This window comes from Camelina sativa, chromosome 6 (assembly GCF_000633955.1).
Source record: "Camelina sativa cultivar DH55 chromosome 6, Cs, whole genome shotgun sequence".
NCBI lineage: Eukaryota > Viridiplantae > Streptophyta > Magnoliopsida > Brassicales > Brassicaceae > Camelina > Camelina sativa.
The window spans coordinates 23,304,094-23,322,924 of record NC_025690.1 but is presented as its reverse complement, the minus strand read 5'-3'; the positions used below and the strand labels follow the sequence as shown (position 1 = coordinate 23,322,924).

The 18,831-nt window shown below is 34.4% G+C and overlaps 5 protein-coding genes and 1 pseudogene across 6 annotated transcripts; 3 read left to right on the top strand and 3 right to left on the bottom strand.

Moving 5' to 3' along the window:
- On the top strand, positions 4,623-5,433 carry LOC104793132 (VQ motif-containing protein 17-like). Its single transcript, XM_010519422.1, has one exon. The coding sequence runs from the start codon at positions 4,673-4,675 to the stop codon at positions 5,210-5,212; it is 540 nt and encodes a 179-aa protein (XP_010517724.1). The 5' UTR covers positions 4,623-4,672; the 3' UTR covers positions 5,213-5,433.
- LOC104793131 (probable plastid-lipid-associated protein 13, chloroplastic) lies at positions 6,087-7,985 on the bottom strand. The gene is made up of 7 exons (XM_010519421.2): positions 7,673-7,985; positions 7,264-7,385; positions 7,085-7,168; positions 6,901-6,997; positions 6,599-6,815; positions 6,460-6,512; positions 6,087-6,340 (listed from the first exon to the last, which is right to left on the bottom strand). Exons 1-7 carry the CDS (start codon positions 7,943-7,945, stop codon positions 6,248-6,250), a joined length of 939 nt encoding a protein of 312 aa, XP_010517723.1. The 5' UTR covers positions 7,946-7,985; the 3' UTR covers positions 6,087-6,247.
- Positions 8,151-11,137, top strand: LOC104793129 (DNA polymerase delta small subunit-like). Of its 2 annotated transcripts, none has more exons than XM_010519420.2 (14): positions 8,151-8,290; positions 8,449-8,578; positions 8,776-8,882; positions 8,984-9,110; positions 9,218-9,325; positions 9,426-9,541; positions 9,623-9,706; positions 9,802-9,870; positions 9,962-10,033; positions 10,114-10,205; positions 10,324-10,451; positions 10,566-10,667; positions 10,758-10,825; positions 10,912-11,137. In XM_010519420.2, the coding sequence occupies exons 1-14, from the start codon at positions 8,225-8,227 to the stop codon at positions 10,966-10,968; spliced, it is 1,326 nt and encodes a 441-aa protein (XP_010517722.1). In that variant the 5' UTR covers positions 8,151-8,224; the 3' UTR covers positions 10,969-11,137. The 2 variants fall into 2 exon arrangements, with proteins under 2 accessions (XP_010517722.1, XP_010517721.1); XM_010519419.2 differs by having other exon boundaries at positions 8,446-8,578.
- LOC104793128 lies at positions 12,454-13,300 on the top strand. Its single transcript, XM_010519418.2, has 2 exons — positions 12,454-12,902; positions 13,011-13,300. Exons 1-2 carry the CDS (start codon positions 12,570-12,572, stop codon positions 13,098-13,100), a joined length of 423 nt encoding a protein of 140 aa, XP_010517720.1. The 5' UTR covers positions 12,454-12,569; the 3' UTR covers positions 13,101-13,300.
- On the bottom strand, positions 13,401-15,216 carry LOC104793127 (actin-104-like). Its single transcript, XM_019226782.1, has 4 exons — positions 15,151-15,216; positions 14,449-14,842; positions 13,747-14,360; positions 13,401-13,631 (listed from the first exon to the last, which is right to left on the bottom strand). Exons 1-4 carry the CDS (start codon positions 15,214-15,216, stop codon positions 13,566-13,568), a joined length of 1,140 nt encoding a protein of 379 aa, XP_019082327.1. The 3' UTR covers positions 13,401-13,565.
- LOC104699395 overlaps positions 17,293-18,831 on the bottom strand; it is a 2,924-nt pseudogene continuing 1,385 nt past the window's right edge.

Here is an 18,831-nt window from a genome sequence, read left to right as displayed (position 1 = left end):
TTTTTTAAAAAAAAAAAAAAAAAAAAAAAAAAAAAATTCAGTCGCAATCGCCCGCAACCGCAAACGCTTACAGGAGACAGCTTTTGAAATTCAGTGGTTTGAAGCGATTGGAAGCGATTTGAAGCGACTGAGAGCGATTTGTGTGATTGGTTCCAATCGCTAGCAACCGCTACCACCCGCAAACGCAGCGTTTGCGGGAGGTAGCAGGAGAACCAGTCACCACCTTAACCCCGGACGTTCGGCAATCTCGGGTTAAACGGATCGAATTATTCGGTTTTGAAAAAATTCAATTTTTGAAAATTTATGCCGAATTGAGCCGAAACTAAATTCGGTTCGGGTCAATCGGTACACGGGTTATTCGGGTCGGTTATCACATTTTAAATCAATTCCGAATTCAAACCGATTTTTTTCTTATTCGATTAATTTGAACCGAATAAACAAAAAAACAAGATAAATGGGCTTAAATCAACAAATAAAATTTTACACAGACCTAAAAAAAACAGGTCAAGACAAGTAAATGGATCTGAAAACAAATCCAATAATGAAAAGCCCAAATGGGCAGATCCATCAAATATTAGGGTTTCGAGAATGAGTTGTGGTTGCGGCCAACGATGACGGTGAAACAATGATGGCGATGTGAGACGGTGAAGATGTGGTTCTTGGGCGTCCACTTTATTACCTAACATCAGCAACACCAAATGAGAATCGATTAAATAAACCAGTAAAAGTAAAATCACCAAACAGCAAAAAAAACAACAGTTAAGATCATAAAACGACAAAGGAAGACAAACATCAACACTAGTACCCTAAAAAAAGTAACAAACCTAGAAGAATAATTCTCCAATCTAATCAGAAGTTATAAAGATATAGGAAGAACTTACATAGTAAAGAAAAAAACATAGAATTAAAGAGAAAGAAAAAGAGCCTACCTATATAAGATTGGAGAAGTGTTGAATAGATGGAGTTTTTGGATCTGAGGAATCGCAAGAGGCAGCCAAAGAAGACAAACAAAACGTATTAGGGTTAATGGGTTATGTTATTAGCCTTATATATGGCTGCGGAATCTCGGTTTAGGTATAACCGATCGGATCCGATTACCAAACCGAACTGAACCGAAATCCGATTGCCAAAATCAATTGCGCCGAACGGTTATATTAAATGTCTTCGGTTTGCGCCGAAAACCGAAAATGTCGGTTGGTTCGGTTCGGTTTGAATGGTTTCTACCGAACGCCCAGGGTGAGTATTTTAATATGTGATAACCATATTATTTAAGAAGCGTAGGTATCAATTGAATCATTAGAAAAAACAGATAAATTAATGGTGGATCCAGAAAATTAATCTGTAACGGGCATATATAATATTATATGTAATTAAAATAATTTTAAATTTATATAATAAGAAATATTAAATAAAAATAATTTATTTTAATACATTTTAAAATATTAAATCCTAAACACCATCTATTTTTTTTTTTGACATAACACTAATTTTCTTCTTTATTTTTTGTTGTCAAACACTAATTTATTTTGATTTCTAAATATACTCTATTACATATCTTGTATAAAATAATTCATTTGCTTAGTTATAAATTAATACTTTTGCAATTTATTCTTGAAAATACGTTTTGAATTTACATTTCTAAAATATCACAGAAAATTAAATTCTATATGAAATAAACTACAAATGAGATGATAAAATGCTTACTAAGTTACTCATTTCATTAATATGTTCTTAATTCAAATGTATCTTTACAGTTTAAAATAATGATATTTTTTATAAAATTAAAATATAGTTACAAGATTAAAATAGAACTGAATGAACCTAATTTATTTGAGAGATGATAAAAAGAATATGTAAAATGCACCAATCATAATGAAGAATAAAAACATGTAGGAAAGAGAAAAACATTTTAAAAAGGACATGACAAGTGGTAAACAAAATAAAACGAAAAAGTTAAAAAAAAAAAAAAAAATCAAATAATCAGATGCAAATAAAGGGATTCGAACTTGGCACATACTATAACGAACAGAGCTAAGGGATCAGTATGAAGTGATAACATAAATAAATTTTAATGTAGTGTGGAGCACATGCCTCCCATGATGTCCTAGATCCGCCTCTGATATGAATCATAATGGTCATCTATGCAGTGTGTTTGGATCATTTCTAGTAGATATGAATCATACAAAATACCCTTCCGTTTCAAAATATAAAATATACTACGTTGTAGTTAAAACATGCATATTAAAAAACAGTTATTTCGAGTTGTGAAAGCTCAGAGGTATGCAAATCAAAATTTCCCTTTTTTATTGTTATTCCACACAAAATCTAATTTTTAATGCTATATATTCGTAAGTGATACGTTTTGAAAGTTTAGATTTTTGGGTTGGCTAGGATTTTTAAAAGGGATATTCTCGAGTAAATCGGATGTTTTCAGGTTTGGGTCCATATATATAGTTCTTGAAATTACTATTGGTAAGAACAATTTTAATTTTTTTTTTGACTTGGACCATAATTATCCTCCCATTTATATATAATCATTTTATCTTTCTTTTCTTGTTTTTTTTTTTCTTTGTCAAACAACTTTGTTTTATTGTTTAAATAGTAAATTTATAATTTTATCTTAGCACATATACCAATCTAAGATCATGGGGTTCACAACCCATACGGTTCTATATGCCACGTTCCGACAGTATCACTTCTTTAGCCGCGCGTGTGCTCCGAATCCAAAAGATAGCACAAACAAAACCCTTTCAATATTGGAGTTTTCAGCTCACTTGTTTTTTTAGCCGTTGTATTTCTTTCATAACTCTCTTCACGTGTAAATCCGACGGCTGTTTTCCGATTTTTAAACTAAAATCAGTTGGCTATTCTTGTTAAAGATCAACTGTTTCCTTGTTGGTTATATGTATATATATTAAAAAGTTCTGCCATATAATTAATTAAATATCTAGAAATGATACTTGTATATATGTCCTCTAACAATTTCCTTGTTTCAAGTTTTTATCAACTAGTGTGTATCTATTAATTATATAGGATGCTACTTGAGAAATAGATGTATATAAACATATACACATGTATTAATATTTTCATTTATATTTGTTGGTGATTATTATTATTATTATTTTTATTTTGTTTTGTTCAAGACAGTATGTATATCTTGTTGAAGATATTATATAGTGTGTTGGATGTGATAAGTACTGTAGAGATTTCGAGATATTGTTACTAATAGGTATTGGAAAATCTACAAGTACATATATACATAAGATATATAACAGCACATTATTATTTAAAAGAGTTGACCCAATATTATAGAGAAGAGAAACACTTAGGAATAGATTTGTTGAACGTAGGTCATCAATGGATTGGCATATTAAAACAAAAAAGATAAAATAAAAGTAAACCAAGTAATAATGAAGAAAATATAGTCGTCAGGAACTGCAACTGCCTCGTGCACCCGAGAGGGTCATTCCATTTCCATGTCCTTATATCATTACGTCCGATTTCGTACAAACTTATCTTCCTTCTCTGCGATGCCATTTCAATATAATGTTAGTTATCATAATTAAGTTCGTTTAAATGGTTCTTAAAGCTCTCATCATGAACATTATGCGTGCGTTTATAAATGTATACCACTAACTGTGACATTAATTTTGTGGTTCTTATCAAGACATGTCTATATGGCCGTTTACACCTTGCATATATATTTTCTTTCGCATTATTTCATCAAAATAATTTAATCAACATGTATCTGAGATTCTAGTTGTTAAGGCTGTAATCATAGATTAAAAAATAAGGTTTAATTTAGTAGTGGTCCACACAGATTGTATTATTATGTTGAACTTTAGAGATTGCAAATGATAAGGTCATTAAGGTGGTTGGGTTTGTGTACATTACATGGGGACAAGTTTCTGAGATCCTGTATATAGGTATTTATTTAATTGAAGCCATCTGGATTTATGCGTAATACCTAAACACACATTGCCAAATATACTAATGGCTACTTTTACTTTAGTTCGACTATGTTGAAATAAAAATACATTTCACTTGGAAAATATCGTATCGATGTGTCACCTTCGTATATGTACTCCAACGTTAATATTGTCATTTTACACTATGTGTACACATTTAGCTGTATAATTCAGAAAATGACCGTAAATTACTTGATATATCGTACGTATAATAATATCAATGATACTCTAACAATATTCCAAAACGAGGATTTTGTTAGCTGGAGGGGTCCGTGGACTTCCTTTGGATTCATAAATCTTATGTCTTCGGAAACAGCCTAACAAATCTCTTTCACAAATATAATTAAATGTAATCTCATATATGTTTATTAATTAATCCAACCCCAACCATAGTTTATCTATTGAATCTCAACAAGCCATCATTCAATTTCATTTGCCTTTATTTATCACTAGTATCAATAGGATCTTACGTACGTTCTGGTACATATACATCAGAAATACGAGTTGACAAAAACAAAAACACTAAACATATATTACTTCTCACTAAAACTTGTAACTCTAAAAATAAGTTTATTCTTAAATCATTTTCTTCTCTCTCTTCCCCTATATATAACCTTATCATAATCACTAAGCATACAAATTCACCAACTCCCTCTCTCTCTCTTCTGATCACGTAAACCCTAATTTTCTTTGCCTACAAAACTATGGAAATTGAAGCTACCACTATTCAGAAACGAAGAAGCATCCCAAACATAGCCATGCACAAACAATCAAAAACACTAACCAAATCGAAACCAAAAATCAGAATCATCCACATATTCGCACCGGAGATCATCAAGACGGACGTCTCCAACTTCCGTGAAATCGTTCAGAATCTCACCGGGAAACAAGATCATCACCACGATCTCCACCACCAAAAGGTTGTCAAAAGAAACCCGAGATCTAGAGTAAGTCATCATGATCATGATCATGATCATCATCATCATCATCAAGTCCATGACATGAACCATGGTTTCTGCATAAACTCAGAAGCAGAAGACGAAGAAGAAGAAGGGATGGTGTCCATGACGTGGAACGGACATGGCGGCGAGAGCTCCGGTGGGTTCTTGAATGGCTTAGGAGATTACGACGGCTTCATCCAGGAGCTAGGTGAATTCCCCTATATGCCCTTGGCCATTGACTCTGCCGATGCTTCCTCCCACTTACATGGCAGCGTTTTCGCAGAGCCTCACCAATACTCCTAATTAAACCGTCTAGAGCGGAAACATCTTTTTAAAATTCTATTTATTCAAGTAGGTTAACTTAAAATAAAATTTTATTTCTTCTTTTATATACGAGCTTTTAGCTAGAAGCTAATTTTTGTTTTTTTCGAAAGTTTGACTTTTGGATCATCATCTTGTGAATCGTAGGGAGATTTGGGATTATGATTATTACGAGTTCTATTTCTGAATCATATTTTTTTCTTCTCTGGTTTGTATTTTGATATGTGATTGCCATATTATTTAGGAAGTGTAGGTCTCAATTGAATCATTAGAAAAGTAGATATGAATCATAATGGTCATCTATGCTAGCTGTGTGTTTGGATCATTTTGTTAGTAGATATGAATCATAAAATGTAAAAAAACGTACTAATTAAGAAAATCCTTTTTTTTTTTTTTTTTTTTTAATGTAAGATTCTGAAAATCTATAACGAAATATCATTAGCTTTGGCTATAACTTATTAACTAACATTAGTTGAATGCATGTTTAGAAAATTTTGAAACTGTTTTTTTACTCCAGAAATCTATATATTTGCGAATTGTTTTCTTCGCTTATTCAAATAGACCGAAGAAATAGATATACATATTGATTGATTGACTGATAGTTACTTAACATAAGATAATCACAAATGGGGCCATAATTTTAATTCAAGATAGCAAATATAATATATGAAAAATACTTATATGAGCCGACAAGTAACCACAATTACAAGATAATTGTGATGATGCATGCTGATGGAACCACACATCAAAAGATAACTAAAGATGTTAAATCTGAGCTCTCTCTCTTACAGAGAAAGAGTTCATGAAGCTCAAAAAAGTGAATCTGTATGCACTTGGAAAAATTGAGAAGATTGAGGAAAGAACACAAGAGAAGGACGATGTTTTAATGTATGGAGATGACCCTCAAGGTTATAAAGTTATCAACTTCAAACATTTACAGACACCAACTTGGTTGGTTAGTTCTTGTAGGTAACACATAAAGAACATAGGAACAAGAACAACAACGGCTAGTAACATCTAACTATCGTATTCAAGAGTTTCTACAACAGTGGATGATGGTGTTTCTATCCTCGTTAGAACTTCAGGCACTCCTGCTGTATCTCTTACTATCTGCAGAAAAAAAACAACCAAAAGCAGATAAAACTTGGCCAGTGCAACGATCTCAGTCCGTCAGACCACTCTTAACAAATTCTGAGCATGGGATTAAGCAAACTATTCAACAAACTTACAAGAATCTCTTCGTCTAGATAAGATATCATGAAGAATCTTTCAAAGGAACCACCTAAAGCAAATAACACTAGTTGGTTCAGTGCACAAGTGAGCAGAAAATGGTTTATGTATAATAAAATAACGAATAAAGTAGCTTACTCAGGGGAATTCTTAGACCACCGGCTAAAGTATCCTTGATAAGAGCAGGAAGCTGCTGCAAAGTAGTGGCAGCTTGACCCAATGCGCCTTTTAGCTGTTCAGGAACTGCTTCTTCAATGACTGTTGGGGATTCGACCATACCTTCAATATATTCTTCTCTCAATCTCAGAGGTCCCTCTACAGTCAATTTCGATGATAGAATGATTTTGCTTTCTATCTGCAAGTTTTGTTGCCACTGTGAGTAACATCCTCTGTGTATACTACATATAAACAAATTTTGAAAAAGTGTTTCAGTATGTTACCGAGTTCAGAAGTTTGATATTTGCGGTGGCCTTTGCGTTAGCATCCTTGATCAGTATCTCCATTTTTGATAAATTAGCTAATGTTGAAGGAAACCTCCTGAAACAATACAATCAGATAGCAAAACACTTCTAAACTTTGAATAAACAAAGAGTGAGAAAGTGATAAGTAGGTAAGTGTACATACTCAAAGATAACCCGAGCAGCGAGTAAACCAGGACTTCCAGACCCAAACCACTCAAAATTCCATCTGCCTTCGAAACAAGGAGACCTGGAAAGCTATAGGAACCAATTAAAAGACAACTATCCTAAAAAGAAAAAACAAAAGCAAAAGATTGTAACCAAAAGAGTAAAAGAAGCACCTACGTGGTTGGTCTGGGAGTCGGGTTAAGCCGCTCTAGACTCGTAATCCTCTCATTCACATCAATCCTTTGCATATTGGTTGTTTTCCCTGTAACTAAAGCCTCGAAGCCTCCAGCATCCTTCAACTGTGTACATAGATTAATTTCAGGACAAACATGATTTGAGAAATTCGAAACACACAGAACTGTTCCTAGGTACTTAACAAAACCCAATTGATCATTCAAAATCTAGACTTTGAGAAAGAGAAAACAATTTTTTTTTTTTTGTAATGTCCAATATCTTGATTACAGCTAACAAATACGACACAATTCACTTCAAATTATCCCCATTTTCAGATTTCAAAAGCAGAGTGAAACTGAAGAGATCTAAAACAAATACATATCGACCCAAGTAATTAAAGTCTAAGTCTTACAGCAAGAAGAAGCGATTCCTTGGCAGAAAGGCGCTCCATTTCTCGGGCGTAAACAGAAGGAGATCCTTGTACTGTTTCCTGCACCATTGCTCTTAAACCCCTCCTTCTCCGGTACGAACTCCTCCAACCCTTCACCACCGGAACAACAGCGACAAAACTCCTCGACGGTGAAACTGAGCCTGGAAATCCCAATCGAATCGCAGACGTACCCGTAATCGAACCATGTATCGACGCCATTGAAGAAGAAGATGAAGAAGAAAGCGAAAGAGACATGGAAGCCAAGAAACAAAAAAAAAAAAAAAAAAAANTTGAGAATTTTTGTGCTTTCAATCAAAAACAAACATCAGAAAGAAAAAAACAGAGTTAAAAGGTAGGAGTTTCTCTGGTTTAATCCGGTTCGTTTCCGGTTTAAATTAAATTCCTTTACGTTGAACCGGGGATTGGGTTTGATTTGATAGAAGAAAGAAGGACTCGATAAGTGCCGAAGTTGAAACCTTTCTCTGAATTTTCCTGCTCAGTGTTGTTGTGTGAGTGTGTTTTACTTTTCCCGCCATGGAATCCATGGAAATCGACTCCGAGAAGGTTCACGAACGGAAGCAATCGGAGTACAATTACCTGGTTCGTAAATCCCTTCACTGTATTTACTTCGATTGAAAGACGCTGGGACCTTGTGTGCTCAGACTCTTTCTACTTAATTTTGTGCGGAGCTAGGGTTTGTATTCTGATTCTGAGTTTTTTTTTTTTTTGTTTTGTTGATGTTGTTGCAATTGAAGCAGGATGAGAGATTCGAGATACAGAAGGAGATGTACAGAGGGCAGCAGTACAGTCAGATTTACTTTGCTCGTCTTCATCTCATGAGAACACTTCTCTACTCTCTTGCCCCTACTTGGAAACCCCACTTGCCTGGTCAGTGCTTTTGTTCCTCTCTTTTTTTTTTTTTTTCATGAACAAAGAAGAGCAATTTTGAGGATTTTCATGGGTTTGGATATTAAATTGGTGAAAAATCAGTAATTTTTAGGGATTGCAGATTGGGTAGTATTAGTTTTCTGGGTAACTCAGGTTTTTGAATCATAGATCTGAAATGTGAAATTCCACTTTTGCAGTTTGTAAGGTTTTGGGACTTGAAGAGGGAAAAGAATGCATCATTGTAGGAACCTTGTTCAAACACATGAAGCTTAAACCTTGTGTTCTCGATGAATATTCTAAAGAGGTTGGTTGGTTTCTGTGTACAGCCTTTTACTTGGATTTGTTTTTGCGCTATGTCCCTACTATGTTGAATCAATCTGCTGAGTACATTCAACACTAATGCAGAGGTCAGTTACTCCGCTTGTTAAACCTCATAACTTTATGCATCCTGATGATAATCTGATCCTGGAAGACGAGAGTGGGAGAGTTAAGCTTGGAGGCTCTGCACTCTCACCTGCGATATATGTGACAGGTATGCAAATTGGATTGTGAATGTTCTTTGCTGCATTGGTTTTTGCGTTTGTTAAAATGTGGCAAATGTTTTGAGAAAATGAATGTTGAAGCATCCGTGGATTGTAGGTGTTGTTGTCGCCTTGCATGGGAAGGAAACTAGTGCTGGTGAATTCTTTGTTGAGGATGTGCTAGAAGCTGGTTTACCGCCTCAGATAGAGCGGCCTATCGATCTACGTAAGTCTAGCTATGTTCTCTTTCTTTTGCTATCCTCGTGGCTCAATCATATCTTTAAACAATCTCTCATGGACCATATTACATCCATTTTGTTCTGCAGAGGAAGATAAATACGTTGTGTTATTGTCGGGGCTGTGCATTGGAAGCAAATCGGCTAATCCCCTGCAATTTCAGCTTCTTGTTGACCATATAACTGGACATCTCGGAGATGAGGAGGTTCAAATCTTTTTAACTTTCAGATTCTTCAATATATTTTTTTTCCTTAATCTGTAATTTATGCCTTTATGGTTTGTACAGGAACAAGGCCTTGCAGCACAGATAGTACATGTGGTTATAGCTGGAAACTCTGTTGAATTTCCCCGTAAACTCATTAATGGACAGGTACTCATAACTTCTAATGCTAATATTTTCTCAGATACAGTTTCATTTATCTGCCACAGTTATGACTTATGATCTTTGTTGGTTGATTTTTGCAGAACTTGGCCTCAAAAGATCAATCAACACTATATGAGCCCATCAGAGAGCTTGATATCATGCTAAACCAGGTCACTTAACCAGATTCACCTGTGGGTTATCGATTCTATTGAGATGAAAATTCAAATTCTTTTTTGTTTTTTTTTGTGTGGATTTTCTTAGATAGCTGCAGGAGTTTCAGTAGATATCATGCCAGGCCTGAATGATCCAGCAAACTTCGCATTGCCTCAGCAGGTTTGTAGATACATACATAAATATCCAAACACTGAATTTGTATCTATAAATCTGATTCATAAGCCTTCTCTTCTGTTTAGCCTCTGAACAGATGTCTTTTCCCTGGATCCGCACCTTACAACACCTTTCGATCGTGTACAAATCCTCACTCATTTGATGTCGATAATATCAGGTGTGGTTATTATTAATAATGGATACAATCTCTCTGATTCTGATTCTGATTCTTACAACGATATAATTGCTTGTTTTTATCTGACTAAAAACCACAATTGGCTTTTGACATTTTGCAGATTTCTTGGAACTTCTGGTCAGAACATTGATGACCTTGACAAGTACTCAGAGGCTAAAAGCAAGCTTGATTTTGTTGAAAGAACGCTGAGGTGGAGACATCTTGCTCCCACTGCACCTAATACCCTTGGTAAGAGCTCACCTCCCCTGCAAATGAACTTTTTTTCGAACTAAACCCTCAAGAGAGAAAGATAAGGGACAATATTCTCTTTTGAGTCCTATTGTTTGATTCACTTGCGTATAGGTTGTTATCCTTTCACCGATAGAGACCCTTTCTTGATTGAAACCTGCCCTCATGTCTACTTTGTTGGAAATCAAGATAAATATGACAACCGTTTGGTAAAGGGTATAACCTCCTTACACAGCGACTATAAATAACATAATAGTTGAAGTTTATGCTTTAAGTTTTTTTTTGTTGGAAATATGAATGCTGCAGGGTCTGAAGGGCAGCTTGTCCGGTTGATCTGCATTCCTAAGTTCTGTGAGACCGGTATTGCTGTTGCGGTGAGTTTAAATTTTAGCAAATTCTACTCCATATTCTTTCTTAAAGTGCAGAACCTATATCTCAAAATCACCAAATTTATTTGCAGGTGAACCTAAAGAATCTGGAATATCATACTCTAAGCTTTAGCACTCAGATAAGCTAATATCATAATATTGAGCTGTTACTTTGGTAGATTCTTCCTGTCTTGGAAGTGTAATCTTGAGCTTTTTCACTAATTCTCTTAAGTTCTATGTTATTTCTTATGAAACTTCCAAATCACATTGGTCTTACATTTGGATAATCTTTTTGTCGTAATTTGTTTTCCTTTCATATATCGACGACACAAGTTCTTAGGTGTCCAGGACCGACGAGTTTTGAATGGTTTAACTTAACATGACATCTCTTTTAATCAATCAATTATTGGGCCTTTCTTGGACTTGGTCTATTTAATAAGATCTATAGTTATTTTAAAAACTAATAAATAGCAATTAATTGGGCTTTTATAAATTTTGGATCTAAAATTCAAAGAGTCAACGTACATTCATAGTTTTAAATTTTTAATGAAAAATCATGAAAATTGGACTTCAGATTTCGACTTCATTTGTTTAAATGCAATTTTGAAAACATGATTATATAAATTTGTTGATTACAATGGTTAACATGTTTTAAAAAACACATTTTTTAAAAATTATTTACTGTTTTTTACTGTTTAAAGATTAGTTTAGTTGGAGCTTATCATCTGATTCAAGTTATATGAGACCAGTATTGCTGTTGCGGTGAGTTGAAATGTTAGCATATTTCACTCTATTTTTCTCATAAATTGCAGAATCTATATCTCAAAATCACCATGTTTATTTGTACGTGAGACAGAGCGGGCGCTGAGATTTTGGTGGTTACAAGCCAAAAAAAGAAAAAAAATTGGCTAGTTTTTTTTTTAAAGGAAAAATGTAAAAAATGTACCTTGTGTGGTTCAAAAGTGTGACATGGTCCTTTTATTAGAAGTAGGTTTTCAGCAGAACTAATGACTCTTTCGTGAAAATTAAACTGATTAAATAGATATAATTTCAGCGACCGCAAGCACCAGCTTGGTTTGCTTGTACCCTTGGTTGGCTCTGGGCGAGACTAAGGAATCTGGAATGTCATATTCTAAACTTTAGCACTCACATAAGCTAATATCATAATATTGAGCTGCTACTTGGTAAATTTTTCCTGTCTTTCAAAATGTATTCTTGAGCGTTTTCACTAATACTCTTTAATTAAGTTCTATGTTATTTCTCAAGAGACATCCTTATTTTTATTTATACATAATGAAACTTCTTAATCTTATATTTGGTGTTCATTCGGATAATTTATTTGTCCTAATTTTTTTTTTTTTTTTTTCAACATAAAATCTCAACTCGAGTTAGGTGTGTCACATAAAAGGACAAAAAAGACCGACCGGATAAGTGTCAGTAGTCGTTGGTAAGAAGAGCGTCAAAAAAAAAAAGACCGTAAAAAATAATCTTAAAAGAAAAAAGAGTAAACAAACAAACAAGTGCACAGAATCTCATGCAAATGTCTCTCTCTACTCAACGGCTATATCCCCCAACACTTTATTACTATAACATTAAATAAAATGTAACGCACTATTACAATTCTCCATATATTATTCCTCCCCCCAACGGTCCATTTCTTCAACCTTTCCTTTATAACCCCAACTGTGTCACATCGTCTACTCTTTAATTTCTTTTTTACTCTTATCTCTCTTATCCTACATTTACCGAGATGGATCTTGTTGTATTCACAGAGACTAATCCGACCAAAATCACTCACGTGAACAAGAAATCCTCCGACGAATTGCTCCGTAAGTTCGCCGATCCTGACGACGACGTCGAAGAGTCAAAGTCAACGAAACGCCGCAAGAAATCTCAAGATAAGATTAGTACTCGAGAGAACGACGCTGACAATATAGAAAGTAACGTTATTGGCTTGGTGGAGAGGAAACGGCTCTTGCTTGCTGCTCCGGCGGCGAGTAAACGGCGATCTCTGTTTCTCCGACAGCTTGCTTCTGGCAAATCACAACTCAGGAACAAATCTCTCGTCAGAACTATCGGCAAGGTAATTAATTACTATATCTTTAATTATACTATCTACCTACCTACTCCACTTATAATTTTGTAATTTTAATTAATCCTCGACTACTCTCTGTTTTAATTGCTCATTCAGACATGGCGTAAAACAATGGAAGGAGCTTCTAGAGTTTTCATCGAGAAGCATTATAACAGACACAGGCGTCTCATCAACGACGTCGTTTAGAATTCTTCAACCTTTTTATTTTTTTGTTTTTTTCTTTAATTACATTTTGTCCCACTATTATTTTACATTCGTTTGTATTATTCTCACGTTTAGTATTTACATCTTTCTGTCTTCTTTTTTTACTTTTAAGGCAAATCACTTTCATGGTTAATTTTTTTTTTGTAAAGATTCTATCCCAAATTTAAGTTTGTATTTTATAATGTCAGAACCAAACAAACTCTAGCAATAATCAGCACACTATCTTTAGATGAATAAAACCTTTATATATTTTAAAAATAAAGGAATTGTCCGGAAAAAAAAAAAACGAAACCCTTTGTTCTTTTAACCAGCATAGAATTATAAAAAACAAAGAAATCAGATACAACATGGAATCTCTCATAACAATTTATTTTACCAAAAGAAAGGCATAAACAAAGCAGAATAAACAAGTCTATCGTCACCGGGGCGTTTAGCATGCCAACAAACTTAAAAGCATTTTTTGTGAACAATGGCCGGTCCATATTCTTCATAGTCAGCCTTAGTTATCCACTCCTACAATATAGAAGACATCACATACTTAAACATTAACAAACACCGGACCCCAATAATTAATAGACGTATTTGAAAACAATTATATTAATTTATTATTGTGTTTTTTTTTTAATACCTGTTGAAAGGAAGATAGAGAAGCCAAAATGGAGCCTCCAACCCAAACACTATATTTCCTCTCTGGAGGAGCCACAACCCTAATCTTCACGTTAATAGGTGAAAGCGCCGTTATTTCTTTGCTCATCCTATCTGCAATCCCAGGGAACATCGTCGAGCCACCACTCATGACAATGTTTCCATACAAATCCCTCCTTATATCAACATCACACTTCATTATCGAATTGTAAGCCGTCTCATGAATACCACAAGTTTCCATTCCAACCAAAGATGGCTGGAAAAGAACCTCAGAGCACCTGAATCTCTCAGCTCCTACCGTGATCACTTGACCATCAGGAAGGTCGTAGGCTTTTTCGATTGCCGAGCTCGACGTAGCCGTCTCCATCTCTTGCTCGTAGTCGAGAGCTATGTAACAGAGTTTTTCTTTGATGTCTCTGACTATCTCACGCTCGGCTGATGTGGTGTATGTGTACCCACGTTCCATCATGATTTTAATGAGATACTCTGTTAGGTCACGGCCTGCTAGATCTAGACGCATGATCGCATGTGGGAGTGCATACCCTTCGTAGATTGGAACTGTGTGGCTCACACCATCTCCTGAATCCAACACAATACCTAAACACGCATAGATATATATTAAGGATCAAAAGCAGTTCTGCCATTGTATTTTGAATTGTGAAACTTGAATGGCAGAGTAACTTACCTGTGGTACGACCACTGGAATAGAGAGACAGAACGGCCTGAATAGCGATATACGTTCTAGGAAAATTAAACGTCTCAAACATGATCTGAGTCATCTTCTCACGGTTGGTCTTTGGGTTAAGAGGAGCTTCAGTGAGAAGTATAGAGTATTCTTCAGGATCCACACGCAGCTCATTGTAAAAAGTATGGTGCCAAATCATCTCCATGTCATCCCAATTGCTAACAACACCGTGCTCGATTGGGTATTTAAGGGTAAGAATACCTCTCTTGGCTTGAGCTTCGCTTCCCACATAGGCATCCTTCGCAGACATTCCAACCATCACTCCCTTGTGTCTTGGACGACCCACAATGCTTGGAAATACAACACCTGGTGCATCGCCTCCAGCGAATCCCGCCTTTAGAATGTTTTGCCAAAGATTAGATCTGCTACCTTGTTTTACAATATACTTAATTTGATTGCTTGTGTAATTATTTGTACATATATAATTAATTAGTACAAGCATATATTTCCTAAATCAATGCCCAAACCGGAAGTATTTTAACTTTGAAAACAGCAAATAGAAAAGTTCATTTGTTGGTTGTTTTTTACTTTGCAAATTATTTTACGAAAAAACTAACAAAAACTTTGAATGTAGAAATTATGATATTTGAAATGCAAATGCGTAAAATTGTGTTTCTATTTTCTCCTTTATAGTACTTTTACCTTGACCATTCCTGTTCCATTGTCACACACAATACACGGCATGCCATCGTCTCCCGAGTCCGACATTATCTATTAAACATACCATGTTATTAAAATTAAATGATCGTCATTAAGAAGTTTCTAACACAGTGAAGTGAAGTGTAAAAACCAAAACTAAATATATAACAAACACTTTGAAAACACAGATTCATCCTTTTAGTTCTTAGCAATTAACTAGTTATATTGAGAATTCTTAATTTTAATGTCATGAGATATACCATATATGATATCAAGTATATTATATCGTAAATAAAATCTAGAGAAATCAGTTATCCATAAATCAGTCATACTAATAAATTAGCTCGAAATCCATGCATACCCTTGCTATAGAAACCAAGATCTAAAAACTGCAGTGGAAAAAAAGGATCAATTACTCAGCGGATGGTGTTAATTGCTTTTTTGTTTTTGATGTTGTCAAAGGTTAATTATTAGATCAAAAGAACCCAATATATTATTCATTAAGATGACAAAAAAAAAAAACAAATCGTATATGAGGAAGCTAACTAGGGATATCATCAGATCAAAGAGGAACAATCGTTCTCTTACGTTCAAATATTATGTTGTTGTTGTTCTTCTTCTTCTTCTTCTTCTTGGGATTCCTATCGATTGCTTCGTTATTCCTTGTTCCTCAATATTCTTCTTATTCCTTGTGTCTCAGTCTCGGCAACAAAATATAATGCTTTTGACAAAAACAAATAATTCCTATCGATTGCTTCGTTTATAAAGAGAGGCATGGGCCCCCGCACTGTTGGCACTAATTTTTTCCTTACCAAAGTGAATCCTCAAATTTGCATTTAAATTTTTAGCCTTCCAAATAAGTGCAGATCTTCCTAATGTTTTGAATATTTTTTTCTTTTTTAATTACAATTATATATAAAAAATATATCTAACAAATTTAAATGTGAATGAATGTGTGTCTAAAGCTTAACCTATAGGTATCATTGTATCAATAGAAAAACTAGATTAGCTTTAATTTCTTGGAAAAAGGTTAAAAAGTAACCATTTTAACCCAACATAATATACTAGATGAACATAAGACAGATTTTGTTTTGAATATTAAATAATAATATTATACGACATGTGTGACTAGGGCCATCAAAACCATGTATAATGTAATAGTATGATTAGTTAAGGTTAAGTATTTTGATTTAAGACTTTTCAAATTTAGATAAGGTTAAGTATTTTTTTAATAAAAAAAAACAGTTGATACAAAATAAAGTATATGCTTGTTAAACAGGGTGACTCATATTTAATAATTATAATTACAAAGTATTTTTCTAACTTAGAGTTACAATAACTATTATGATTGAATCAAACCAATATAAGACATTTTGTACTAATAAAATATATATGAAGATATTAAAAAATAAAAATAGTTATTGAGTTGTACTACAAGGAGATTGAATCAAACCCCCATATTCCTTTTACATGTTTTCAGTTTTTTTTTTTTAATTTTTTTAATTTTTGATTGTACTAAAAGGAGATTTATCACACACACAATAAAAAAATGAAAAAAGGATTTGATTTGTTTTTTTTTTCGTCAGATATGTATTCATAGGGATGTTATAATGGCAGCTACGTGAAACGCTTTCTTACAAACAACATGACACCAAATTAAAGTGAGACCAGTACCTGCACCAACCCAATGCAGTCGTTCATTATCGCATAAGCATATATATTTTTTCTATATATTGTTGGTATCGTTTTTGTAATTTATTAATTTTAAAGAATAACATCATATCTTCCCCAGTCTAAAGACTAGTAGAATTGTTGGAATTTTTCTTATAAGATCCACAAAAACTATTTTCGCCTCTTTCACGGTCTGTTTTGTTTGTTCCTCAAGAAATTAAATAAACTAATTTTTTTTTTCATTATTTCAGGTAAGAATTAGAACAACCCTAATTAACAATAATCCATACATATATAATCGCAAGAATAGTTTTGGAAAATGTTCTTCTTTTATCAGCAACAACAACAATAACAAACCAAGTCCATTGACACTTGACCACTGTTGCAACACCACACCAACATAAAGTTATAAAATCCCTCAAACAGTTTATTAAATCAACAAAGGCTTAGAGAAGAAAACACAAATTAAAACGGCTAAAATAAGCATTTCTTATGAACAATCGCCGCTCCAATTTCTTCATACTCAGCCTTAGTTATCCACTTCTGCAATATAGACACCACAACTTTACATTATAACAATAACCCCCAAAAAAAACTCACAGTTAACTTTAAAAATTGTATTTTACATATCTTTTTTTACCTGTTCAAAGGAACTTAGAGAAGCCAAAATAGAGCCTCCAATCCAAACACTATACTTCCTCCCCTCAGGAATCGCAACTTTAATTCTTGTATTAGCGGGTGCAAGCTTACGCATCTCTTTGCTCATCCTCTCCGCGATCCCAGGGAACATCGTCGTGCCACCACTCATGACAATGTTTCCATACAAAGCTTTCCTTATATCAACATCAGACTTCATTATCGAATTGTAGGTCATCTCATGAATACCATAAGATTCCATCCCGACCAAAGACGGCTGGAAAAGAACCTCAGGGCACCTGAATCTCTCGGCTCCTATTGTGATCACTTGACCGTCGGGAAGCTCGTAGGTTTTGTTGACTTGTGAGTATGTTTTAGCTTTATTCAGTTCTTTCTCGTAGTCGAGAGCTACATAACAGAGTTTCTCTTTGATGTCTCGGACGATCTCCCGCTCGGCTGATGTGGTGTATGTGTAGCCACGTTCCGTCATGATTTTCATGAGGTAGTGGGTTAGGTCACGGCCTGCTAAGTCTAGACGCATAATCGCGTGTGGGAGTGAGTAACCTTGGTAGATTGGAACTATGTGGCTCACACCATCTCCTGAATCTAACACAATACCTAAATACAAAAAAAAAATTAACACAGTAACTACGCATGGATTGTTTTAAGTGCAATTGATGCATTAACATTTATTTTGAGAACAACTGACCAAAAATAAAAATAAACATTTAAATTATTTTTCTTGTGTTTGACTATTTGCATCTAATCTTATGATATTGAAACTTTTAATTGAAGATACTTTTTTTTTTGGATTACTAATAATTGAAGATACTTTACCTGAGGTACGACCACTAGCATAGAGAGCGAGAACGGCCTGAACGGCCACATACATAGCAGGAGTATTGAAGGTTTTCAAACATGATCTGAGCCATCTTCTCACGATTGGCCATTGGGTTTAGAGGAGATTCAGTGAGAAGCACACGATGTTCTTGAGGAGCCACACGCAGCGCGTTGTAGAAAGTATGATGCCAAATCTTCTCCATGTCATCCCAATTGTTAACAATACCATGCTCCATTGGGTATTTAAGTGTAAGAATACCTCTCTTGGCTTGAGCTTCGTCTCCCACATAAAATTTCGAATGGTCATATCCAAGCATCACCCCCTTGTGCCGTGGACAATTCCAAGCCTGGGGAGGTATTGGTTTAGGATTTAGAAAAAATTTTAATGACTTTAAAAGTTAGGTAAAATATGTTGTTATTCAATCAAGACTTTTAAAAACTCTTTAAAAATTTGGTGTTATTGGTTGTGGATTTGTAAAAAGTTATCTAAAATCTTGATAAATCTAGTGTTATTGGATTAAGAGTTTTATAAAGTCA